The following is a 27,395-nucleotide window of genomic DNA, read 5'->3' on the forward strand; positions in this document are numbered from 1 at the left end:
TATGTGTGTGTTGGTGATGGGGGTGACAAGGCTATAGAAGGCCAGGCCACAACTTTGGGTTTGTGCCTGTCCAGAATACAGGGGAGCCACTCAGACAGCCTGGTGAGAAGCGAGGGGTCCAGCAAGGACTGGACTCAGTCCAGTCACGTGCTGGTCAGTTTTTAGCAGCCAGCAGTGTCTATATGTATGTCCATAACTTTAGTGTATATGTCACTGATGTAATTTCATACATTTTATAAATAGTAAAATCGACAATATTATAAACAGAGAATATAGTATATAGTGTGTGTATATATATATATATATATACATACACACTATATAGTATATATATAGACGGCCAATTCTCACGGAATGTGCACATTGATTTTTGCTGAACTCTCACATCCATACCTGTGGTTGCAACTGACGAAAGACTGTAGCACCAACGTGATTTTTCGTTTACATTAATGAATAAGAGGAAAGTGAAACAAGGAAAAACATGTTTTGGAGCTTCACTCATTCGTCAGTGATGACTTGAACAACTTCTTTGCTGAATCAGATAATCGTGTTTAAAAACTGGAAGAATATTTCTTTACATTCTTTCTTGTGCTCTTCACAATGTGATGGCTACAGACATGACATATTTTTAAATTGAACCCACATCATTATCATTTTCTTCATCACTTTTTAAAAATTTTTATCGAATTATAGTTGATTTACAATGTTGTGTTAGTTTCAGGTGTACAACAAAGTGATTCAGTTATATATATATATGTACATATATCTATTCTTTTTCAGATTCTTTTCTCATATAGGTTATTACAGTGTATCGAGTAGAGTTCCCTGTGCTATACAGCAGGTCCTTGTTGGTTATCTATTTTTATATAGTAGTGTGTATATGTGAATCCCAAACTCCTAATTTACCTTCATCACTTTTTAAATCTAGACGGTAAGCAGAGCCATAAATCAAGCCCTGATCCGCAGCACTTGTCAATTTCTGTGGCGTGAATACTCTCAGCACGTGGTCAATTTCAGACCCCCCCACATGACACCTCACTGCACGCAGGATAAGGAAAAGGTGCACAGTAGCACACCGTTATGCAGGGAGCTACCATTCAGATGTAATTGATGTAAATAACCTCAAAAACAGGGACAGTAGCAAAATAGTAATAAAATAATAAGTTAACGTTTAATAATGGTGATGTTTAACAGTTGGTTTACAAAATTCCTGAAATGTTAACATTCAGCTCTTGCAACCTGGTATCAGCCTTCTCCCACACCCATGGCCTCAGTCCCTGTGCTGGGGAGCTCCAATCTAGTGGAATCGATGAAAAATTTCATAGCATACATCCAAATTGTTGTGTTTTTTTTTAATTAGGAAATAAAATTTTCCAGGGCTTCCCTGGTGGCACAGTGGTTAAGGAACCCGCCTGCCAATGCAGGGGACTCAGGTTCGAGCCCTGGTCCGGGAAGATCCCATATGCTGCGGAGCAGCTAAGCCCATGCACCACAACTACTGAGCCTACACTCTAAAGCCCGCAAGCCACAACTGCTGAAGCCTGCGTGCCACAACCACCGAAGCCTGCGCGCCTAGAGCCTATGCTCTGCAACGAGAGAAGCCACCGTAATGAGAAGCCCGCGCACCGCAAGGAAGAGTAGCCCCCACTCGCTGCAACTAGAGAAAGCCCACGCGCAGCAACAAAGGCCCAATGCAGCCAAAAATAAATAAATTTATTTATTTATTTAAAAAAATTTTTTTTCCAGAGAATAGAGGCAGAAATCAGGAATAAAACTCAAGGAAAGGCACTTTGAAAGACTTGGTGAAATAAGGGGAGATAAACTTGAGAGTTCTCTTTGAGGCAGCAGGAATGGGGGCAGAAGGCTGACATGTGTGAGGAAATCAAGACTGTGTGACATCGGTTTTGTTAGCCCAGCACTGCAGGAGAGATGCTTACGTGGGAGGACACTGCACTTAAAATTAGGGCACTGGAGTTTGAGTCCCAGCACTAACATGTAGCCATGGGAGAGCCTTGGACAAGTCAGTTACCATTCTGAGCTTCATTTTTGTTATCTGCAAAATCAGAAAACTAGACCTTAACAAGGGAAGGCAGCCGAGTCTTCGGAAAGCTTTGTTAAAATGTTTGCCATACAAAATGACATTTCTTCTTTTTTGACCTATAAAAATGGTGCTTTCACATTGTTCAAACTAGTTTGTATGCCTGCGACTATACTCCCAAAGGTTGTAGTTCAATAGATCTCATGTGTATTTTCTAAAAGCTCCATGGGTGATTCTCATACACCGTCAGTTTGAGAACTACTGAATCTGATAATCTCTCTACTTCATTTCATCTCTAAAGGCCTGTTTGTATTGTTCTAATGTATTGCAACAACTGCATGTGAGTATGCTGCCACTAGGTGGTGGTAGTGTGCCGCAGTCACACCAAGTGCTGTATCTTACCCTGCAATTCATCATGGTGGCCCTCTCTGCTCAAGCCCACCATGTTTATAATGGCACATCTCCGTGTATCTTGACATCCATAAAAAGTGAACTTTTAAGAAAGCCAAAGAAGTCATTCATTAGCTCAGCTTTTAGAAATAAAACTCCAAAATTGTGTACTTAATATCTTTCCCAGCTGACTCACAGCTTCAGCACTTTCTTCTTTATGTATACCTCCTCAGTTCCACCCCAAAACTCCGAGTGCTGCCTTGTGCTGTCACTGCTCTCTGTGTGGCCTCAAGCTTCCCAGCCCCTAGAACTGGTGTCTCAGCTTACTCATTTCTCAGTGTGACCCTCTCCAGGATTGCTCCCCAGTCAGTCAAGATCCTGCTTCTACATTTATGAGCATACTTCTCCCTTGAGAAAGGAAGGAACCTACCACACTTTCTCCCTTTCTTCCTCTTCTTTCTTGCTCTTCTAATCCTTCTCCTCTTAGGTGTTCATCAGCTTTAAATACTTTATCAGTTTAACTGCCCAAATCCTCTGAGAAACCCCAAGGAATACTGAAATGAAAAGTTTTTTTGTTTGTTTGTTTTTAAGGGAAAAAAGGGAGCAGGAAAGGAAGACCAACCTCATTCTGTCTGAAATGCAAAGTTTAGTGTATCAGAGTCACCCAGGCTTACCCTCTTTCTCCCTTCACAGCTCTCACCTTATAACCCCACCTGACCCCTCCCACTTGGTATTTGATAGCTAGCCTTGTGGGCATGACTCTGTCGACTTAATCCAAAAGAAAGGTCTCTTCTCTGGTTCTTAGCACTGCCATTCTCTGAACTTTCCACAGTCATTTGCTCAAATGACTCAGTGAGAAATAAATGGTGTTGTAAAGAGTAAGGTGAAGCATCCATGAACAAGAAACTATATTCAATATCCTGTGATAAACCATAATGGAAAAGAATATTTAAATAAAGAATATATATATATATGTAAAACTGAATCACTTTGCTGTACAGCAGAAATTAACACAACATCGTGAATCAACTGTACATCAATAAAAAACAAACAAAAAACAAAGCTGAGGCATCCGAAGAAGTGTAGTCCTTTTCCAAACATTGGTTCCAGCCTCAGTGCTGTCGCTCCAAGAGCATGTGGAAAACCTCGTGGATTTGCCTTGCAACTGATGGCATTTCTCAGACATCTTTAATGATAGTGATTGTGTGTCCTTGAAGTCAGTTTGTTGTTGTTATGTTTGTTTTCTAAACAAGCCAGAGTAAAAGTAACTTGAATAAATGGGGACATAATCCTCCCAGTCGGAAATGAGGGAAAAATCACGAAATCGTGAGACTGGTTTCCTCATGTGAATAACCCACATCAGGAGGTGGCAGTAGAAGAGGAATCTGTAAAATGCCTGGGCATTGGCGCCGTGGCCAGCCAAAGGGGCTAACCTGAAGGAAAACGCTAATTTCAGAGCAGATCAGTCTCGCTCTTTTGTCATGCATACCTTGTGTCTTGACACTGCCTCCTTTCAGGATTGCCTTCTATGAGAACCCCCAAGTGGGAATCCTTCTGACACCCAGAGGAAGCAGAAAAATAACAAAAGGGATAAACGTGTGAGTTCTGGAATTAAACCACCTAAATTCAGATCCTGGCTTTACCCCCATGCAGGGGGGTAGGGGGGGCGGGGGTGTGGGTGGGGTTCTGAGCTAGTGCCTCTCTCTCTAAGCCTCAGGTTCTTTGACCTAAAAACCAGGAAAACGATAGCAACTGCCTCGTGTTGCTCTTGTCAAGATTACGTGATGAAATCCATGTAAAGCACAAGGTGCCTAGCAAATAATAAGCTCTGTTTTAACGATTCCTGGGATTGGTTTTAATCAAGTAGGTGAGACATATAGGCAAAAAATGACTGCTGTGAAGAGGGAAGTTTGTCAGATTCACAGACCTAGAGAGTGAATTTGTGGTTACCAAGGGGGAAGGGTTGTGGGGGGGATAGATTGGGAGTTTGGGATTGACATGTACACACTGCTATATTTAAAATGGATAACCAACAAGGACCTACTACTGTATAGCACAGGAAACTCTGCTCAATATTATGTAACAACTTAAATGGGAAAAGAATTGGAAAAAGAATAGATACATGCATATGTATAACTGAATCACTTTGCTGTACACCTGAAACTAATACAACATTGTTAATCAACTATACTCCACTATAAAATAAAAATTTTTAAAAAGAGAAGTTGGTTATAACATAGGTCCCTTGAAACAGGAGGCACAGCATGCCACACAGAGGACCACAGTGGAAAGCACCAGGGTCAGTCAGGAGGCAGGTGGAATGAGGGGGAAACATCGGAGGAGGTGGCTGGATGTTAGGGCTCTGGATCGGTTGGTCTGCATGTAAAAGGTGTGCTCCCAGGCAAGTTGTTTGCTATTTCTAGGAATTAGGTAGTCCTGGGGAGCATAATCTCTCCTGGGTCATTTGCTCCTGGGTTATCAAGACCTCAAGATGTCAAAGCATTAAAAATACAGAATAAAAAGATATGATTAATATAGACACTCATTAAGATCTCTCTTATCATCATCATCATTATCATTATCGTTATGCCCTCCCAGACTTCTCTTGTAGCAGAGCAAACTAGTGGTTGTATATAGCGTCTGTGCTAACATCCTGGAATTTCATTAGTGGTGGTTTGATGTTAACTTGAGTTTAGTATGTGAAAACTAAAGAGTAGCCTTTTTTTTTCCTTTGATAATGATCCAAGCATTATTCAAGAGCTGTGTCTAGGGGCTTCCCTGGTGGCGCAGTGGTTGAGAGTCCGCCTGCCGATGCAGGGGACACGGGTTCGTGCCCCGGTCCGGGAAGATCCCACATGCCGCGGAGCAGCTGGGCCCGTGAGCCATGGCCGCTGAGCCTGCGCGTCCGGAGCCTGTGCTCTGCAACGGGAGAGGCCACAACAGTGAGAGGCCCGCGTATCGCAAAAAAAAAAAAAAAAAAAAAAGAGCTGTGTCTAGTCCTGGATTTCAGATTTTTTAAGAAAGTGGAGAAACTGGAAAGGATCCTAAGAAGAAATACTAAAGGTACAAAAGAACCTAGAAAGAAAGGTGACAGATGCTGTGATTCGGTCTACAGACAAGGTACTGGGAGATAACTTGGCAGCCTGCAAGTACTGGTTCCATTTAAAGAAAAAAGAGAGATTGTGTAGACATTCTTCATATTCAACGATTATAGAACGAAATGGAGCAGGCTCATTCAGCCTCAGTTAAAGGAGAAGAAAAATTCAGCGTCAGCTAAAGGAAAAGCAAATAATTCCTGATCCTAGGCACCTGCAGTGACAGCAAACATGGAGGGTCTGAAGGTGGTGGAGTCTCAAGAAGGTAATAAACACCTTTCAGCCTTGACAGAGATTATGTGTCTCCGACTCAACTGAATACCTAGACAGGGGACCTCTTGGTATCTCTTTCTAAGGATTATCTGCCTCTGTTACCATTTATATTTTCTTGAATTCTCTCCACTAAGCCCCAAAGAAAGCTTTACTTCTCACTTTCTTGTCAACAGAGGAAAAAAAAAAAAAACCCACAGCTTTTTAGATATTTTGAGAAGAGAGAGATTGCCTCACAGAAGAGGCCAGACTTGATATCAGGGAGGTTTGAAGTACAATAGACATTCTGAGACCCTGGGCCCCCAGCCTTGCCCATGTTGGTCAGTGAGCAGCCTGGCAGAGAGGTGGTAAGAGGTCAGTGCCTGTCCCTCCCATCCTAAGTTGGTTTCGAAAAGGAAAGAACTGGGAACTGAGGTCATATCCATCATAACCGTGACTTAATCCACCAAGTCCCCAGCCATCACAGAAGAAAGCAGATGTACTGAATAGTTCTTCCTGAGTAGCTCACATACCTTTCTACCCACATACTGTAGAAAAATCAGAAAGCACAGATGAACAGAAAGAAAATTAAGATCACTCATGCCCCCACCAACCAGTGCCAGCTGTTCTTTTCACTCGAGGGCATAATTTTCCAAAGTTTCTTCCATGTTAAATATATGGATTTTCCCTACAAAATTGGATTATGTTGTGTTTAGTTCTTTAGCTGTTTTTTTTATTCAGAAGTATATTTTTAATAACCTTTTTATGTCAATAATTGTATTTCTAAAACACCGTTTTTAAAGGTTGCTGAATGTATAGATATCCAGTATGACTCTTACAATTCACTACTGTTGGACATTTAGCGTCTTTCTAATTTTTTTTTTTCCCTTACCGATAGTGCTGTGATGAACATCCATGTAGGTAAATCTCTGTACCATTCTTAACATTCCTTTAAAACATATTCCTTAAAGGGTAAGTACTGGTTCAATGGATAGGCATGTTTTTAAGGAGTTTGATAGAACTGCCAAGTTGGCCTCTAGAAAAATCTTCTGGTGAGAGAGTGCTCTTATCAGTTTGCCCAGCACTCTGTCACTCTGTTAGTTCTTCAGGATTTTACCTTACCTTCTCCACTAGTGTCCCCTTGGTTGGGATCATCTGTCTTTGCCATTAAAGATTTGAAGGTGACTCTACTCTTGTGTACCTTCCATGGCTCTGCTTCATAGAAATGACTCTGGTTACCTTCTTTTTTTTTTTTCAGAGTACATCCCTAGTTTGGAAAACCACTGAGAGATAAGTAAACAATCAAAAGATAACCAGAAACAAACCCCCCATATGTTTGGAAATTAAGAACTGTGCTTGTATAGATAAACAACAATATCCTACTGTATAGAAGAGGGAACTATATATATATATATGTATATATATACACACACACACACATACATATATATGTAACTGAATCACTTTGCTGTACACCAGAAACTAGTACAACATTGTAAATCAACTATACTTCAACTTTTAAAAATGTGCTTCTCAAGAACGTATGGATTAAAGAAGAAAGCTGTTGAAAACTAGAGCAGATTTCAGGTTGAATAATCATGAAAATACTACATAGCAGAACTTGTGGGTTGCTACCAAAACGTAACTAAAAGGAACCCTTGCAGCTTTAAGAAAAGAAACAGCAGTGAAAATTAATGAGCTACTAAGAATCCAGCTCAAGAAATCAGCAAAAATGAATGGATCAATGAGTGAATGAATTAGTGAAATCCTTGAGGTCAGTGCTCCTTACGCATCTTAGTACAGCTCCTTATTTCCAAAACAGTGCTTACTAAGTGGAACTTGATGAACATCAGATTGGATTTGTTCAATCTTCAAGGCCATGATTCTAAACACAGGATATTTCCAAACTGTCAAGGGTAGAGTATTCCCAGTCTGACTGATCTGCCAAGATAATCCTTCCAAGTGTCACTTAACTTCTTGGGGCAGTAGATTCTGACTTGAGGAATGGAAGACGCCTAAAAGATGGTGGATTTACGTGGTCTGGTTGAGATGAGCAGTGTACCAGGATTGCAGCCACCTGTGTTATGGTGAGGCTGCACCTTCTTATCTCTGGACACCCCAGAAGAGTGTTTTGTGTGTATTCTACTAAAAATGTTTTGGAGATAAAGGTTAAAGATAAGTGCCTTGGTACCGTTTCATTAAGCACACAGCCTTTGATCATCAGAGACCAAGAAGAGGGCCCAATCCTGTGCCTTCTACATAGGCAGCTGTCTGCTGCAGTTAAAGAAAGCTTTGCATGTGTAAGGGACACAGGATTGGGCTCTGGGGATCAGTTTTACTCGAGGAAAAAGAAGTGACTTTAATTTCATTAATGGTCTCCAGGATGATTGTGCTACCAGTTTAATTCTCCATTAAATGTGCATGCTGCGTGGCGCTCCGTTTCTTGCCTTTAGTATCATTCAGCTCCAGCTGACACTAACCTGTTTTCTATTTCATAACTGAATCACAGGGCTTTTTCAGGAGAAGTCAGCAAAGCAATGCCACCTACTCTTGTCCTCGTCAGAAGAACTGTTTGATTGATCGAACCAGTAGGAACCGCTGCCAACACTGTCGATTACAGAAATGCCTTGCCGTGGGGATGTCTCGAGATGGTGAGCACCCGGATCTGCCAGAATATGTCCCCTCTGTCCCTCGACCCCCTCCACCCCTCCCTCCTCTGGCGGCTTTGTGGGTGTCACAGCAGTTACTTCTCCTCCATAAACCATTCCAGTCAGCTCACTGGCTGATGGGGGGCTGGGGGCGGGGGTGGCATGGAGGAGAATTGTCTGTGTGGTCAGAACACCTTCAGATTTTTGACGTTTAAAACAGGGGTCCCTTGGGCTTCCCTGGTGGCGCAGTGGTTGAGAGTCCGCCTGCCGATGCAGGGGACACGGGTTCGTGCCCCGGTCCGGAAGGATCCCACATGCCGCCGAGCGGCTGGGCCCGTGAGCCATGGCCGCTGAGCCTGCGCGTCAGGAGCCTGTGCTCCGCAACGGGAGAGGCCGCAACAGTGAGAGGCCCGTGTACCGCAAAAAAAAAAACAGGGGTCCCCAGCCCCCAGGCCATGGACCATTACCAGTTAGGAACTGGGCCGCACAGCAGGAGGTGAGCGGCAGGCCAGCAAGCTAGTGAAGCTTCATCTGCCGCTCCCTCATCGCTCGCATTCCCGCCTGATCTCCCCCCTCCCCCGTCCGTGGAAAAATGTTCTTCTATGAAACCAGTGCCTGGTGCCAGAAAGGTTAGGGACTACTGGTTTAAAACATTACATGTGGATGAATTGATGGAAGGTAAGTGTTAACCTGAGGGTCTTAAAAAGGATACCTTCTAGAAGCATTTTTCCCCACAGAAGACACAAGCCAGAGCTAATTGTTACATGTCTTACACTAGCAAGGTTATTGCCAGTTGGGATGAATTAGCTTTTATGCTAACTGGATCCAAAGTCAAACGTTTGTACATACAGTATGTGTGAAAATAATGCAAAGCATGCCCAAGTGACAAATGTTCTTTTCATTAAGAGAAGCTATTTTAAGAACTAGAGACCATCTACCATTTATTTGCAAAACAGTTCAGGATCTTCCTGGAAAACTGTCTTAAGTGCATGGAATAATCAACACCAGATTTCAAGACTATTCTTATATAAGGAAATTGGGCAGTTAGTGTAGTGGATACATTTTAAGGACTTTTCCAAATATACTGGCTGGCTGGTTCTCTTGAGAGATCTCTTTGAAGGAAACATCTCTTCCAATGGAGTTTCAGCCTGTGGAAAAATAACTTCAGACTGCTGGGCAGGCATTCTGAAGGTCTCCTTTCCCCATAATCAGATGTTCCTGGGGCCTGTGGACCCACCCAGGCACAAGTTGTACACAGGGTGACCTCTTAGAATTTGTAGGACCAAAGTGAAGTTTTGGGGATTGGAAGATGCAAGTCACAGAACTCACACTGTATTCTCAGAAATCCTGTGATATGCAGCTCTGCAGATTTCATCTTCCAGTGGCACTAAACTCACAAAATTAGGTATATCTCTTACGAATCTGTAAGTTAAAAATCACAAGTTGTGTGTGTATTTTCTCAAGACCCAATCCAGGGACTTCCCTGGCAGTCCTGTGGTTAGGGCTCTGGGCTTCCACTGCAGGGGGCGTGGGTTCGATCCCTGGTCAGGGAACAAAGATCCCACAAGACGCACAGCACAGCCAAAAACAAAAAAAGCCTGATCCATTCATTTCACTTATGGGATAGCATGATTACTGTTGTTAATATTAAGAAAACAGTTAAAACACAATTCAGAGTCATAGCAGAACAAGTTTCCCCTATGGGTATTAATCCCCTTGGGGGTTCCAGAGTATTCTTTTCAAAAAAAATTAAGTACCTTCAGTATGCCTTGTGGAGATTTCTCGTATAAGTGACAGCACACTTTGTTGTGGACTTGGAGTGAATCTGGGGACTTATACAATTATAGGCCTGAAATTCAGAGCCTACATCAGCCTGACTGCTATCTAACCAGCCCCACCCAAGTTTGTCACCTGAGTTGTGGAAACTGGAAATTGACCAGAATCCAGCTCACTTGTTTCCTCTGTGCAGAATGAAAGCACATCCTCCTTGGCAGGAAAAAGATCCACCAGCTGGCCTGGACAGTGGGCCCTGATTCCCAACTTCACTTCCATCTATCCTGCCTCCTGCCCCAAGAGTCATAGAATTATGTTGATGGTCAGATGGGTGAATTCATCCACCTGGTCAGGTATCAATTTAACCATAATCAATTAGGAGGTTTTAATCCCTCCAGCAGCGGCTTTATCTACACATACAGAGTCAGGCTGAGAAATAAATGGGTTAGTGGGGGGTTCAGACCAGGAAATCATAGGATTTTTTTTCTCAATTATCTGGGTGTTTTAGGAGAAATCATTTGGGATACTAAATGAACTGGAAAATTACTCCAGTCACTGTTCCACTTTAAATATGGGGACACATCTCACGGAGAAGGGCTGCACACACAAATTCTCCCGATGGGGATCTTCCACAGAGTCTGCCCTTTCCAAAATTCTGATATTCTTTTTACTTGAGGCTAAATGAGTACAGCAGAAAGTGTCCTTTAAAGATGGATCCAAGGCATGGAAGCAACCTAAGTGTCCATCGACAGATGAATGGATGTAGAAGATGTGGCACATATATGCAATGGAATATTACTCAGCCATTAAAAGAAACAAAATTGTTATTTGTAGTGAGGTGGATGGACCTAGAGTCTCTCATACAGAGTGAAGTAAGTCAGAAAGAGAAAAACAAATACCGTATGCTAACACATATATATGGAATCAAAAAAAAAAAAAAAAGGTTCTGAAGAACCTAGGGGCAGGACAGGAATAAAGACACAGACATAGAGAATGGACTTGAGGACACGGGAAGGGAGAAGGGTAAACTGGGACGAAGTGAGAGAGTGGCATGGACAAATATATACACCACCAAATGTAAAATAGCTAGCTAGTGGGAAGCAGCTGCATAGCACAGGGAGATCAGCTCCATGCTTTGTGACCACCTAGAGGGGTGGGATAGGGATGGTGGGAGGGAGATGCAAGAGGGAGGAGACATGGGGATATATGTATACATATATAGCTGATTTACTTTGTGATACAGCAGAAACTAACACACCATTGTAAAGCAATTATACTCCAATAAAGATGTTAAAAGAATAATAATAATTTTAAAAAGGCAGGTCCAAGGGTCTCACAGGGACCTCAAGACCCAGGAGCAAGAGAGGGCATAGACTCAAGATATGTAATTCATGGAATTGCAAATGCTTCGTCCAGTCTGTTGAGCTTTCTCAAGGAAGCCCCAGATTTGGCCATTTGATCAGGAAGAAACTCATGTGAGCATACGGATTAGTGAAATGAGTGCAAGTTGAGGTTTGACTGCTTGTGCCCCAGTAACACCTCCGTGAGTCTGTGCGTCCCTGTGCTTTGGTCTGAACACTGGGAAAAGAAACATCTAGACCATCTACCTGGGTAGAGAGGGAACAAGCCCATTAAGTCGCATTTCAGTAGCTCCTACTGAGCCTGGGGTTGTGTGACAGCACAAAAACATAGGTGGTCATTGCTCTGGGTCTCTTATACCAGCCCTGGGTCTGTTTCTGAAACGCAGCTCCTCTGTGATGTGTCTTTGCTGTTCGGGATGTGGAACAAGCCTGTGTGAGGTGGGACCATTTATTTTCACCTCAGGATCACGTCCTTATTTTGTGGTTGTGTGGTTTTTGATGGAATTGTCTGCAACGTCAAACGAACTCCTAAAGCATGTTGGAGAGGATCATGGAGAAAAGCGTGTTGTATATGGTGTGTCTTGGCTTTTTTCTTCCAGCTGTAAAATTTGGCCGCATGTCGAAAAAGCAACGAGACAGCTTGTACGCAGAAGTACAGAAACACCGGATGCAGCAGCAGCAGCGAGACCACCAACAGCAGCCTGGAGAGGCCGAGCCGCTGACTCCCACCTACAGCATCTCGGCCAACGGGCTTACGGAGCTTCACGACGACCTCAGCAGCTACATTGACGGGCACACCCCCGAGGGCAGCAAGGCAGACTCTGCCGTCAGCAGCTTCTACCTGGACATACAGCCTTCCCCGGACCAGTCAGGTCTTGATATCAACGGAATCAAACCAGAACCAATATGTGACTACACACCAGCATCAGGCTTCTTTCCCTACTGCTCTTTCACCAATGGAGAGACGTCCCCAACTGTGTCCATGGCAGAACTAGGTAATGGCTTCCGTGTTTCCATTGGGATGGACTACTTGTGCCATTTGAAGGAAATGGGATTTGTCTGACTTTCCTTTAATGAGTTATGTTATTAAAATGATGCATCTAGAAGGGAGAGTCACCTTTACCATTTGGACCACTTCATAATTCCAACCTGCCCCCTTGGTTTTGACTGTCCACTGTTTCCCATCATATATCCAAGAAACTCAGTGACCTCTCAGCATCAGAGCTGAGACAATATGAACTTAAAGCAATCTTTAAATTCCACAGAAAACTGTAAGTTCAGGGAATGGCCCCATTAACTCCACTGATTTAGTTATGTTCTAAGTATTGCTTTATACCAAAAGTTATAAAAATAGCAACCCACAGACTTAACCTGGCACATAGACATGGGTTTTTGACCAGTGCAGAGCTTTACAATTTTTGAATTGGTTGCTAAAATTTTAAACCTGGACAATTCCACCTGAAAGTTCAGATTTTCAGTTTCTTGTGGAAGGAAAAAAAAACATGATCTGGTTACACTGGACCAGCATTTGGGAATGGCAACAACCAACTGGTACCACTTAGGGCCTAACGCCTTGAAATGGGCCCATCCCACTCTCGGCATTTATATCCCTGCCCAGTCCCCGTATGCATCTAAGTTTTGCAACTCTGACACATTCTATAATCGTTAAAGGGAAATTGGCTTCTTTATTTGCCAAAATGTTTTGGTGATGGATATTAATGCAAAACTGATGTATGTCATAGAAGACTCACCATGCCAAAAAAAAAACCCACAAAAACCTGTCATTTCCTTATTCCTGTGACATTGGTGCTTCTTGGGAGATGTGACCTAGAAATGTTAACACAGACAATGGAAAACTTTTCATTTCAAGGAAGTTGTGTTATAACATCCTCTGTTATATTTAATCGATTTTTAAGTACAGCACTATTATTAGAGAAACTTTGATAAGGACCTTTACTGTTTGAGAATTTGATCTACTCCTCCCCATGGTTCCTCACACAAGGTTATAATCCTTTGGGATATTTCAATTAGTTGCTATGAAGATGACTAAGTTAAGACGAAGAGAGAAGGAAGACTTCACATGGAAAAGAACCAGCAGGTTCTGACTTGAGCACAGACGTCCTTAGTTCACAGAAATAACGGTTGTGTTCTTTAGACGGTTTCTCCACCTCTGTACCCCATAAAACATTTTTAAAGTGAAATTTATATTTCCAGTAAAATCTTTCTCCAAATAGAACAAATTGAATGTTCTTTACGGTTTTTACACAAGCACCTCTTTATGGGTCTAAATTTAAATCCTCAGGAGCAGGGACATTTTAAGCCTGGTCTTTAACCACTGAACAGCATTAAAGGTGTATCACAGCTCTTTTGATTAACAGAGAAACCTCTGAACTAGAAGCCAAGCTGAGCCAGAGCTAGGCTTGATTTTTTTTTTTTTTTTCTTGAACTAGAACAAAAACCTTCCGTTTTTGTCGTGAGATCTTGGTTGACTGAGCCTTAAGCAGAGCTGTAATGAAAGTAAAATTTTCAGAAATGAATAAGGATTTGATTGAAAACTGACATGATACAGTGAAAAATGACCTGGCTCGCTTTAGGTTTGCTTCTACTTTATCATAAATACTAGTGAATCTATGCCATTTGCTTGTCGAATGTTCAACCCAGAAATAAACTCACACCGCTTGGCCTAAGTGTGTCCCTTGAACATGGCACTTGGGCTAAATGTGCACTAATACCTGAGTGGAGCCAGAAGTGGCGCAGCCGATTTCCCCAGCCCCTCCTTCACCCACAAATCCCTTTCCTCTTCTACAGCTGTCACCTCCCAGTGAGTCTGAGAGCCCTGTGCCCTCATCCATTCTCCATGTTCTCCTAAGCTACGGATTTTTCACACGTAATTGTGGCATTTTTTTTCCACGATGAATAAAACTAACTTATCGCTAGGATTTGCCCCAAACCCAAAACTAAACAAGAATTTCGTTGAAAGGGATATAATGGAGCTCTGATTTTCTGTCCCATTTAGAGGTGCAAAATAGTTTGAGGAGCTAAGAGTAGCGTAAAAGCAGCCAGAGACCTTGCTGCTACTTCTTCAAAGCTCTCTGAAGTTCCCTGACATTTCCTTGGGGGCTTAAGTCCGACTCTTTCTTTAACTAACTTGACTTCATTTTAGGCTAAATTTTATCATCAGATTTGAAACAAATGAAACCATTTGTGCAATTGGAAAATAAATTGTAAATTAACATATCCTAAGCTCAGTTCTATCTTTCAACAATAGTACCTACTAATCCATTACCGTTAGTGGAAATACATCTGCATTCCTGGCTATGAAATTTTGCCCTTGATGTACACTTAGTACCTGAATTATACATTCCAGATAAACTACCTAGGTTCCTTTTTTAAAAAAAGCTAACTGGGGAATTCCCTGGCGGTCCAGCGTTAGGACTCAGTGCTTTCACTGCCATGGGCCCAGTTTCCATCCCTGGTCGGGGAACTAAGATCCCGCAAGCCGAGCTGCACAGCCAAAAGAAATAAAAAATAAAAAAGCTGACTGCACTTATGACTATAATTAATAACTAAAGCCTTGTACATAAGAGATAACAGATATGTTGGGCAAAGCATGAGACAAGAAGTCAGCTTCTGTGGGTTGTGGTCCTAGCTTTGCTGTAGGTTGTACAACCTAGTATAAGTCATGTTACCTCTGCAAGCTGCAGTCTCCCTACCCATGGACTATAAAGATTCAGAGCATAGACTCTGGAGCCAAATTGTGTATGTTTGGATCACCGCCCACTTGCCAGCTATGACACCTTGAAAAGTCACTTTACCTCACTGTGGCTTGGTTTTTTCATCTGTAAAATGGAGATAATACTAGTATCTTCCCCCTAGAGTTGTCGTGAAGATTAAGAAAAGATATTTGTATATATACACAGTGTATATATATATATATATATATATAATGTATATATATATATATAGATGTAGTAGGTATATTAGTCTGTTATATGAGTCTACGTTATATAGAGTTTACATGGTAAACTCTACCTAAGTGTTAACTTTTATCTTCGTTGTTAATGTTATTATCTACAAAGTGATGAGAGTTTGGACTAGATGATACCTAAAGTTCCATACCACTGTGAAAATCTGTGACTTTCTCAGAAGACAGGATTTTCCATCTGAAGTATCTAGACCTTGGCTGTCCTGATGAAGCCATCATAGTTGAGGAGGTGAACTGATTTGCCTGTCACAAAGTGAGTTACCCAACTGAGCTCAGACCAGAAACCAGGTCTCCTAACTCCTAGTTCCAAGGTATTTCACTATTCCAGACTGTTTGTCTGAGAGACCACACTAACTTCTTAGCTTTTACTCAGTCTGACCATATTCTCCTTTGCTGAAATGGAGACTTAAAAACAGCACAGTGTCTAAAATCTTACACTTGCCAAATCAAGTATGAATTTTGATCAAAGGCAGCTGGTGAGAATGCAGCCACTGCCCTCTACTGGTCATTGGACATTGCATCATTTGTTGTCGCTTCTAAAAGCTGGACTCAAATAGGCAGGGATGGGTGGGGACAATTTTTAGGATGAAGTGAAACAAGAAGATGCTGACCATATTAACTGGAAACAGAGCATGATCTGGAAGAGAATACTGTGAGCTTCTTCCCATTCTTCCCTTCCTAGGATTCTCCCAGCTTCCCTGTGAACACTTTGCCTTCATCATTTCTTTCATATTTACAAAAATTGAATTTACTATGTACACACTTATTTTCTTGTTTCTGATCCCCCATTATTTTGTCTTTATTCCCCTCTTCTCTTCACACACGTCACTGACTCTAAGACATAGACATAATTTCTTTCTCTCTCTCAGTTTCTGTCTCCTTTAATTTTTTTTCTTTCGTTTATGTTTTATGATATTTACTTAGGTTGTTTTCATGTCTGTGTGTTGCCAAGTAGAGCTGTTAAGGTTTATTGTGCTTCAGTGTTTCAGAATCTCTGAGGAGGTTCTAGTCTCGAGCTTTGTTTAGGTGAACCTGCTCTGTTTTCACACAAACAAATCTGATTCTGTTTGACGTAAGCAGTAACAAATTTCCAAACAGACACTCTTACTAGTGTTGCTAAGTTTGCCCTCAGCACCACTGTTTTAAATAACTTTCCTATTATATATTCAAGACCCTGGGAGGGGCATCACTTTGGGGTATGGTTTTGTATTCTTGGAGTCTTGTCAGTTCTTCTTTTAAAATACTTCTTGAGTTGTCCTTCCCTTCCATAACAATTATTAGCAACCTGTTTCAAGCTCTTAGTCCCTTACATCTAGATTTCAGCAGCCTTCTAATTGATCCTCCTGCCTCCAGTCCACCAATGACAAAACTGCTTGTTCTGTTTCCCCAAATACAGTGTTCAGCATGTCAGCTCCCTCTTGAGACTCCTCCTGACTCCTTTTGTTAATCAAGTCCATACTCTCAGTCTCAACATTCAAGATCCTTCAGGATGTGGACTCTTCTCTACCCATATTTCTGTTTTGACACCATCACTTTATCACATCTTCCTGTCTCCTGTAGATGCCATATCCATTCTTTCATCTACCATCCCTTGAACGTGGAACTGGTCCACTGCCTCACACACTGGCCTCTGCCTACCAAATCCTCCCCTTCCTTCAGGGGCCAATCCAAATGTTCCTCTTCTGTCAAGAAGCATCCCCTAACTCCCCTCATCTCTCTGATAGCACCTATTATGTTTTTATTTTTCTTTCTCTTCTAGTAGAATTCAACTTCATGCTTTATTGTCTAGTGTCTTGAATTGTCCTTTCAGCATGTATGTACATGTTCACCAAATTATAAGTCCCTAGAGAAACTTATTTGGCATCTGTTTCTTTTAATGTCTTCAAATTCGGTACACTTCAGGATAATAAGAACAAATGTTTATGTAGCAGATGCTATGTTATCCTCTCTATTCTAAGTGCTCAACTCACTTAATTTTCACAGATGCCCTATGATAAATAGGAAATTAGGTACTATTTTCCTCATTTTACAAATAAAGAGACCTAAGCGCAGAGAGGTTAAGTAACTTACCCAAGATCACACAGCTACTAAGTAGCAGAGCTGAGATTCAAACCCAAGCAGTCTGGGTCCAGAGTCCATCTCATCTCTTAACCACCACACTATATATATATATATATATATATATATATATATATATATATATATATATATATATATATATATATATATATATATATATGTACGTATATATAGTGACATAGTAGGCTTCAGTAATGCTTGTTCTGCCATTTTTGTAGGAAAAACAAAAGAAATACCTAGTTGTTGTCCCCCAACAAATACCATTTTCTAATTTTTCAAGAGTAATCCTCCACCAGTCAATGTATATGGCAGATCTGTCTTCATAAAAATACCAAGTACAGGTCGTGTCAGTCATTTTTCACACTTCTCTAGGTCAATATTTTCAACTCCAACATTCACTCCCAGATGCTGGTGTAAAGGCACAGAGAAGGTCAGGTCAGGAGGGTCTTTGAAGATGCCAAGCCTTATTGCTAAATGTTGGCTTTGCCTGTCCTTTATCCTCATGTCCCCAAATATAGAATAGTTCCAAATTGCTTACTTAAATATGTCGAGCTCTTTAAAACTGGTTCAGCCATGTTGCTTTATACTTGTTACTTTTTAAATCAGATATTAAGTAGGGAAAACCCTGAAGAACTTGGCTTTTCATGTTGTGATCTCCTGTTTTCTCCTTAGAACACCTTGCACAGAATATATCTAAATCACATCTGGAAACTTGCCAATACTTGAGAGAAGAGCTCCAGCAGATAACGTGGCAGACCTTTCTGCAGGAGGAGATTGAGAATTACCAAAACAAGGTAGACTGAAGAATTTTACCTAAGATCGAGGCAATGTTGGGAAGGGTGTTTGTGCAGGAGGTTTGAATACAAACAGACCAAAGAATGAATGTTTTTCATCAGATAGCAGATTTCTATTTAAAAATCTTTTTTCCAGAGCTGATCACGTTCTTGGGGCTTTATCACCTTATTGAGATGTCAGTGTGCGAAATTTCAGAAATAGCACACAGATTCTATTGTTCCTATAACTAAACACATATGTCCTATCATTTGTCAACAGGGAGCTAGATTAAGGAGCTTCCAAAAGGCTCAAAGAATTGGGATTTGTCCCGATATCGCAATGGAAGATTTCACGGTCCAGAAGTTGATGTAAAATAATCTCAGCCTCATGGTTCCGAAGTTTAAAAGGAGGAGTTTAGAGAATATGTGTAAAAAAAAGTTTGGAAGCTATGATTCTAATTCCAGTCTGAATCTAGCAACATGAGGCTGACAAGTAGTACTGCCAGTTACCTTTTTCTATAAAACAGCCTGATCAACAAATTACCTAAATGGGAGGGCAGGGCTGGAGAAGGAGGGCTTTTAATTTTCCATTCTGCCTTTAGTAAAAGAAAATGCTGTGATTTTTCCCAGTCATCGTAGAAATTCAGGCTTAGGAAGTACCGCAGAGATTATCAAGGTTAATCCCCCCTTCATTTTACATGTGAGGAAACGAGCATCCCCTGGCCCATGGCTGAGAGTGAAAACATCAGGACTAGACCAAGAGTCCTGGTTCCTAATTCAGTGTTTCTTCCATCCTGTTGTATTGGTAGAAACAGCCTTAAGCTAAGATTGGGGAAATAAGTGAGCAACAAGATGGATCCAGGCTAGCCTGTAACGAAATTGGAGAGTGGGTATATAAAAGGAGTTAAACAGGACAGGTTGGGGGAATAGCAGCGCATCACCTTGTTTACCTTTGAGATAGCAGGTAGCACTAGCCGCCAAAATTACAAAGGGAAGCAAGAAAGCAATAAACAGCAGCAAGGTGTGTGAAATGGGATTCAGAGTCAGAAATGCTGGGATTTGAATCCCACCTCCAGTACCTCTTAGCCGTGAAACCTCTGTGAGCATTTGTGTCCATTTATGGGAAATGGAAAAACATTCTTGTGAAAATGAAATGAGACAAGGATGTCATAAAGCACCCAGCTCATAGCAGGTGCACAATAAATATAACTGACTCCCCTTTTCTTCCCTTCCCCCAGTAAAGTGGTGTGAAATTCCCCAAGGCAAAATAATTGTTTATAAGGAGATTCTACTTTGCTACTCTCCATGGCCCAGGGTTAAATCAGTGGCGTGAGTTGCTTTCTTGACTCCCGTTTTCATCTTCTGCTGCATGTGTGCTCGTAACATCTTCCCCCTGTCCCTTTGCCACCAAAATGGTAAGAGAGGAATTGGAGGAGACCAGGAAGAACTTGGAAGCAGTCATTATAACGGAAGTAACTGGCCAACTGATTATTTTTAAATCCTCTAGCTTTTTTGGATCCATTTCCAAAGAAGGATTTTACACAACAGGAACAGTTAAAACAACTGTGTCGAGGGTATGGGTAATGGGGATGTTAATGTGTTTCCCTCTTCAACAGCAGCGGGAGGTAATGTGGCAGTTGTGTGCCATCAAAATTACAGAAGCTATACAGTATGTGGTGGAGTTTGCCAAACGCATTGATGGATTTATGGAACTGTGTCAAAACGATCAAATTGTGCTTCTCAAAGCAGGTATGTGCTTTGCAAGTGAATTTTGAGATCTCTGACTAACCTGCTTTCACCGGCTTATTAAAGAAATGCTTGGTAAGGAAGGTGTCGAGAACAGTTTTTCTCCAAATGGTAATAGCTCAGTTTCTCTTAGCAGAAACTGAGAGGTTTTTTTTTTTTTTTTAAGGTTTTTGAGCTATTTGTAGGAAACATTCCCTCCATTTTGCTTCTCCTCTGGGTGAAAAGATCAATTTGAAAGACACCTGCATTCCACAGTTTTAACCATCACCTGTGTTTTGTTTCTGTGCCCCAGGTCCTCAGGAGGTTTTGGTAAGCTGTTTGTTAGGAAGAAGGCTGTTTGTGGAACTCAGAGAGACATCCCTGGGTTTTTGTTTGTTTTAATAACAGGAGTCCATGTTTTTCTCGCAACTCTGAGATTCTGTATTATTGCAGGACAGAGAAGTGCCCAAGAAGTAATTCATAAATCAGTCTCTCTTCAGTAATACAGGCCTTAGCTTTGGCACAAGTCTTTAATTACTCTAATGAACTCTGCTCTTTTAAATAGAGAGCTAAGGTGACTGAGAGCCTGCTAGTTAAGCCCAGCCCCATTGACTCAGAAAGGGGTCTCTGTGGTCAAAATCAACTCACCAAGGCAATAACCCACCCCGTTTCTGCCTTTGCTCAGGTTCTCTGGAGGTGGTATTTATCAGAATGTGCCGTGCCTTTGACTCTCAGAACAATACCGTGTACTTTGATGGGAAATATGCTGGCCCCGACGTCTTCAAATCCTTAGGTAAGGAAATCTCTGGGTGCTTTGTCTTCAAATCAGGACTAGGGGAAAAGATGGGAGTTGGGTGAAAGCTCTTCTTGAACAAAATGGAGATTGGTTTTTTGGACACAAGAGTTAAAGGATTTTATACCTATGTTACTTTATAGTTAATCACCATAGAAAATATACACAGCTCAAATGCTTTTTGTCTATGTTACACGTAAGGGTCTAGAGTTTCATTTTATCTAATTGGTAATCGAAGAAATTTATGTTCTATATCCTTCCAGTTCCCTTCCAGATTTTAAGAACCAGGTTTGCAGGGGATATATTATTCAATAAACTAGAGGATGTGATTTGCTACATAAAATCAAGCAAGGAGCTAAAAGTCTGCCCTTCCATACCCGTTAAATAGCAACCGTTAATGAGATATCAAAGAAAGAAAGTATAGCTAAGTGAAACTGTGACATATACTTTAAAAATAAATTATTTTAGATTTCTGTAATTTAAAGTAAGACAAAGTCATTAAGAAGAATGGGACGGTATCCAAGATATGTTAAGTGATTTTAAAAACAATTAAATGACGGAAGGTATGTATACTTGAGGAGAGCCCGTTGACACTTTTTTTTATTTATTTATTTTTGGCTGCGTTGGGTCTTCGTTGCTGCGCTCAGGCTTTCTCTAGTTGCAAGGAGCAGGGGCTACTCTTCCTTACGATGCGCGGGCTTCTCATTCCAGTGGATTCTCTTGTGGCAGAACACAGGCTCTAGGCGCACAGGCTTCAGTAGTTGTGGCACGCAGCTCAATAGTTGCGGCACGCGGGCTTAGTAGTCGCGGCACACAGGCTCGAGGGCGCAGGCTCAGTAGTTGTGATGCATGGGCTTAGTTGCTCCGTGGCATGTGGGATCTTCCCAGACGAGGGCTCAAACCCATGTCCCCTGCATTGGGGGGGGACCACTTAACCACTGCGCCACCAGGGAAGCCCCTAGCCTGTTGACATTTAACTATATGTACATAATATGGAAATCTGAAAGAACAGACCCCAACTTAACCAGCTTTGTGGGGGTGGGTTTTTATTTTATGGGACTTTCACATTCTGTGTTTTCAGTTCTGTAATAGTTACAATAGGGACTTCCCTGGCGGTCCATTTGTGAAGACTCTGTGCTTCCAGTGCACGGGGCATGGGTTCAATCCCTGGTCAGGGAAGTAAGATCCCACGTGCCATGTGACACGGCCAAAAACAAAAAAAATTATAATGGTTTTACCACCATAATGTGTCACTTGTTTTCACTTTTAAGCGTGTTGTACATAGAATAGAGTAGAAAACAAAAAAATGAGTGACGTTAACATTTCAGTTAGATTATAGCTGTTAGACTCTGTTGGTTAAGAGTGTGGGCTCTGAAGTCAGGTAGCTGGCTTTGAATCTCAGGCTGTCACTTCCTACTTGTGGAATCTTCAGCACATTCCTTTTCTTTCCAAGTCCATTTCCTTGCCTTTAAAATGGGGATAGTAACAATAATACCTCCCCCATAGGGCTGTTGTGAAATAGTAGAATCCCCAAAGAATCCTCTCAGAGCAGCACCTATCACAGTAATCACACAACAGAAGTTCACTCTCATTATTGCAGACGATGATGGTGGTGGCGATGTTGGTGGTAATGGTGATGGTGGCTAAACTGATTTTTCTTTTAACATTTGAAAGTATTAAACTATAGAAATGTTATTACTATTCCCTCTGATCTTCAACTGCTAGATCCCTCTTCACCTTCTTCCATATTTTTCTCCTAGGATAATGACCAAACTCCTAACCTGTCTTTAATTTTGGCAGGTTGTGAAGACTTTATTAGCTTTGTATTTGAATTTGGAAAGAGTTTATGTTCTATGCACCTGACTGAAGATGAAATTGCATTGTTTTCTGCATTTGTCCTGATGTCAGCAGGTAAGATAACCAAATACAATGGTTTTTAAATTGTCCAGGTAAAGAATTTCTACAAGTACATAACTTACAATGGCTATAGACTATTCAGAGGGACTGCCACCCTTATTAAGTCTAATTTTAAGTTTTTCAGACAACAGTCCCCTGCTACACACATACATATACATGTACGCTTCTAAGAAGACCTCATGCCATTCTGATAAAATCTTAAGAAATGAGAATTGAATAAAATCCCATCTACAGTTAACCTCCTGCTACCAAGAGAAATGCTGTGGTAGAGTAGGTGTGCCCTTTTCCACACCAATCTCCAAGATAACATGGTTTTTAAAACATTCTACTTTTTAAAGAAAATCCATTTGGATGTCATCCACAAGCCTATCTGAATTTAATGTATGTTTTCAACCAGTACTGCCTCTTGGTGATAATCACTTTTGCAAATTTGCTAACTTCGTTTTGGAATTCTTAAACATAAAGACTTTATCCTAAATTAACAACCCTAATTCATTTGGCACTCTCTTGACAATTTCAGTTGCCTTAGACTCTAAGGCAATTTTCATATTTGCCAGAAAGACTTAGCAGGATTGATATGAGTATGTCATTCAGAAACATAGCTATTAGAAAGGCTTAAGGGCCATGGTGGTTTCATTTGCGCTCGTCCGAGCATGGCCTTAGATTTAAATGGCTGTCTTTTTGGAAAGGGAGGATCCTTCCTCCTTTCAAGTGTCAGTAAAGATGGAAAGGCTTAACACTCTGTTTTGTAACTGTCCTAGATCAGTTTTTCACTCCTTTAGGAGCAAATTTTGAAAGAGGGGTGAAAGTGGCCCGTTAGTCCCTGACTCTGCAGTGTGGTGTAATAATCTGTATCTAGGAGTCAGGAGGAGTTGGGGTGTTCTGACACCATGTTGGAAGAATACTCAGGAGTATGGCTTTTCATGTTTAGATCGCTCATGGCTGCAGGAAAAGGTCAAAATTGAAAAGCTGCAACAGAAAATTCAGCTAGCTCTTCAACACGTCCTACAGAAGAATCACCGAGAAGATGGAATACTAACAAAGGTGAGAACCAAAGGTTTCCAACTGACAAGGCTGAATTATCCCTTGCCCAGATCACGCCAGCCACGTTTATAAGTCATGCCGCCAGCCCCCAAAAGTATCAATAAGCAATGGCCTACTGAGAAGAGAGAAGTATCCTCATTTCAAAAAATTATCTTGGGCCAAAATTCAGGTTAAATTCTATTTATTATCATTGGTTATAAAGTGTCCTGGAATAATAGAGCAATGATTGAGTTTTTTTTGAAGCATTAATTCATTCTGAAAAATCCTCCACCTATCCCATCAAAGATGGGCAGAAGGCAGAGTTAATGTCCTGCCGTGAGATAAACTAGAGAATTTAGAATTTAAATCTTTGACTTTAGAAAGACGAGGTTATGAAGGACTAAAACAATAGAATTAATCTATTCTAATATTAGTTCTAGTTCCATTAAAGTCATTAGTAATCAACAGTAAATGACTTTTGTATTTTCTTCATCAATTTCTCATTACTACCCTGTATTCAAAGCATAGGGTTTCATTTTTGCTAATTACTGTCTTAATAAAAATATAATTAGGATGTCAATTTAAAATATGATAATATCCTTCAGTGATAGTGCTAGTAGTATGTATTTGGTCTTAGAAAAATCAGCCCTATTCTTTCTTGGATTATTTTATGTGTTCTATTGTTCCAGAAGATGATTTGAAAGGTTTGGATTTTTCTTCCTGTCTGTTTTCTTTCTTTTCTCCTGATAGCTAGGTTAGGTCAGAAAGGGGAAGTTGGGGAGTTAAATGCGGTTTTGTTTTTGATTTTGCCCCTGTTAAATGAGACACTGAGGCAGGATTGGGAAAGAGAAGGAAAAAGAACTTTTCTCCATCTTCTTGCCCCAGTGCAAGGGTACCATTAGGGTCTTTGATTATAGAGAGCACCTAACACATGGCCAAGATCGATGCTCTGGTGAAAATGTTTCTTAGGATTATTCTGGGTGGAGATAATAAATATTTTGTGCTGTACAGTGCTTTAGAGTTTAAAAAGCATTTTTGCAAGTCATGTTATTATACTCAACAGGTAAATAGTCAATGCTGAGACTTCCACCAGGCCTGCTGACTATTTTTTTTTTTGTGTTCCAGTCAGGGCCTTTCGCTCAGACCCAGAATTGCTTTGTTCTAGGCAGAGCTCTTTCTCCAGAAGAAACTTGTTGTCACTGGAGTCGACTAGTACTCATTTTGCATAAAATATGTAGGTGATGCCATCATCTCTAGTTGCAGTGACCTCACCTACCGGTGGCTGCCCCCTTGCCCACTTCTCTATTACCACATGTCTTCCTTTTCCCCAGTGGTAGAGGGCGGGGTTCAGGATGGTAGAGCAAAAAGCATGTTTGAATAGGAGGAGGAGGTGAGACACTTGGGTTCTTCTGCTTATGAACATGTTTTGGGGTTATAAATTATTTGTCTTCAAAATCATATTTAGTGTATACCTGGTATTCTGTGATATGACTATATCACCATTTATTTTTACCCTTCCTCTATTACTAGACGTTTAAGTTGCTTCAGGTGTGTTTCACCGTTGTAAACAATGTTGAAGATGATCCAGATGCCCTGATTTTTGATTCTCACGTCTCTTCTCTCCTGACCCTATGTCCTTTCTTCCACTTACAGTTAATATGCAAGGTGTCTACATTAAGAGCCTTATGTGGACGACATACAGAAAAGCTAATGGCGTTTAAAGCAATATACCCAGACATTGTGCGACTTCATTTTCCTCCATTATACAAGGAATTGTTCACTTCAGAATTTGAGCCAGCAATGCAGATTGATGGGTAAATGTATCACCCAAGCACTTCTAGAATGTCTGAAGTTCAAACAATGAAAAACAAACAAACAAACAAATTAACCAAGACACTTTATATGGCCCTGCACAGACCTGGAGCGCCAACACACTGCACATCCTTTGGTGATCGGGGTCAGGCAAAGGAGGGGAAACAATGAAAACAAATAAAAGTTGAACTTGTTTTTCTCATGCATATGATTTCCATTATGCCTACAGATATGGACCCTTTTTCTGTCTCGACTTCTTGATCATTGACCTCTGTTTACAACAGAAGGCGGGTACTAAAGTCAGAGGATGTCCTTTTTTTGTAGCTCACTGCCCACAGACTTTCTACATCTGTCGGTAACAACAGAGAGTCCAGCACTAATCGGTGACTGGTGTGCATAGCGGAGGTTGCGGCATTACTTTGCACAACTTGCTCTTTGTCTCATGAAGGAAGTTTTTATTTTTTCACCGATTATTGCCAGTCAGCAGGATGGCACGAAAAGGGTCCATAGCACTAGCAACAATAGCATTATAATATATTACAGGGTAAATGGGCATGAAGACTATATATAGCTAAAAGAGATATTGTTTATATATTGTTTTAATTAATATAAAATGTAGTTACTGGTGTAGCTTTTCCTGTTGAATTGATAAGGCACTTTCATTTTGCACCTTTTTTCTTTAAATTAAATGCTAGCGTGTTCACTGTCGTGTCGCATGTGCACCAGAAACACAAGTTTAACTGAGAAGGCTTGGAAGGTACGTCGGGAGGTATTTATGCTGCTGTTTACACAATTACTTTTAAAAGACTGGCTGGTCATATCTAGAAATCACGCTGTTGGATTAATTTTTTTTTTTTACACATGAATTTGGAATTAGAAACAGAACTCTCCCTAAATTGTACTTTGCTTTTGGGTCAGTTTAAGGATAGATGTGTTTATGCTTCATACAAAGTTGAGTGATTGATTGATTGGTGCTGTGGACTTACACCCTCGCACACAGTATTTTTTAAAAGCTTTTGAAAATGCCACCTCATTGAGGCAGGGGAAGGGAGGCTCATTTTGCACAGCTGCGTAGTTATATAGACTCGGCCTCAACTTGGAGTTCTTAGGCTTTAAGAACAGATCAGTAACCAGAATATTTATCAGAATCTAGCTTTTATTAGAAGAAAGACCCAAAGATTATATCTGGAGCAAATGCACACTCCCCATGTGAAAACATGAAGCATTTACTTTGTGAATGTTTATGTTCTTGGTATAATCTAGGAACCCTGAGAGTTTATCTCAGAGTGAATGGTTTCTAGACTAACTGCCTCTAGATGGTGTCATTCTAGAACACTGTTCTCCATATTTCATAGTCAATGGATAGGAGGGCAAAGGAGGCGTGCAATGTTGAACCAGTTTCTCTTATTTAAGTATTAAATATTTTAAGCCTTTAAAGTGAAGTCGATGCAAGCTGCAAACATTTACTTTTGTATTTATCTTCACTAGAAAACTGTGGACTGTAATTTATTTTATTAAATCTTTAGAAGATTGTTTGGCTTTTGTGTTCAGGTGAGAAATATTGAGTTGTTTTTTTTTTTAATAATTTTTTATTAATAATTCCCAGTGGGGGAAGGGAGAAGGAACAGTCTGTTAGACAAGTGTGCATATTTTAAAATAGGTGACCTTTGGGGATGTAGGCATTTAGATGATGATTTTAGTCACACTCGGAATGGGATTCAGACTTCTGGTCTG

At 40.9% G+C, this 27,395-nt stretch overlaps 1 protein-coding gene across 4 annotated transcripts in view; it reads left to right on the plus strand.

Moving 5' to 3' along the window:
* RORA (RAR related orphan receptor A) overlaps positions 1-25,856 on the plus strand; it is a 723,379-nt gene extending 697,523 nt beyond the window's left edge. For 3 of the 4 annotated variants that reach the window (XM_022579671.3, XM_022579672.3, XM_089904488.1), the window contains 8 exons: positions 8,282-8,423; positions 12,154-12,549; positions 18,291-18,412; positions 20,008-20,140; positions 20,802-20,909; positions 22,710-22,820; positions 23,758-23,870; positions 25,503-25,856. In XM_022579671.3, coding sequence (XP_022435379.1) covers positions 8,282-8,423; positions 12,154-12,549; positions 18,291-18,412; positions 20,008-20,140; positions 20,802-20,909; positions 22,710-22,820; positions 23,758-23,870; positions 25,503-25,667 — 1,290 coding nt within the window. In that variant the 3' untranslated portion in view covers positions 25,668-25,856. Of the gene's footprint in view, positions 1-8,281; positions 8,424-10,389; positions 10,547-12,153; positions 12,550-18,290; positions 18,413-20,007; positions 20,141-20,801; positions 20,910-22,709; positions 22,821-23,757; positions 23,871-25,502 lie in introns of those variants that run through there. The other variant, XM_089904507.1, reaches the window with a different exon arrangement.
* The last annotated feature ends 1,539 nt before the right edge of the window (positions 25,857-27,395 follow it).

The sequence above is a fragment of the Delphinapterus leucas genome, chromosome 2 (assembly GCF_059928025.1).
Source record: "Delphinapterus leucas isolate spDelLeu-1000000601 "Yukka" chromosome 2, BTC_Dleu_Yukka2, whole genome shotgun sequence".
Classification (NCBI taxonomy): Eukaryota; Metazoa; Chordata; class Mammalia; order Artiodactyla; family Monodontidae; genus Delphinapterus; species Delphinapterus leucas.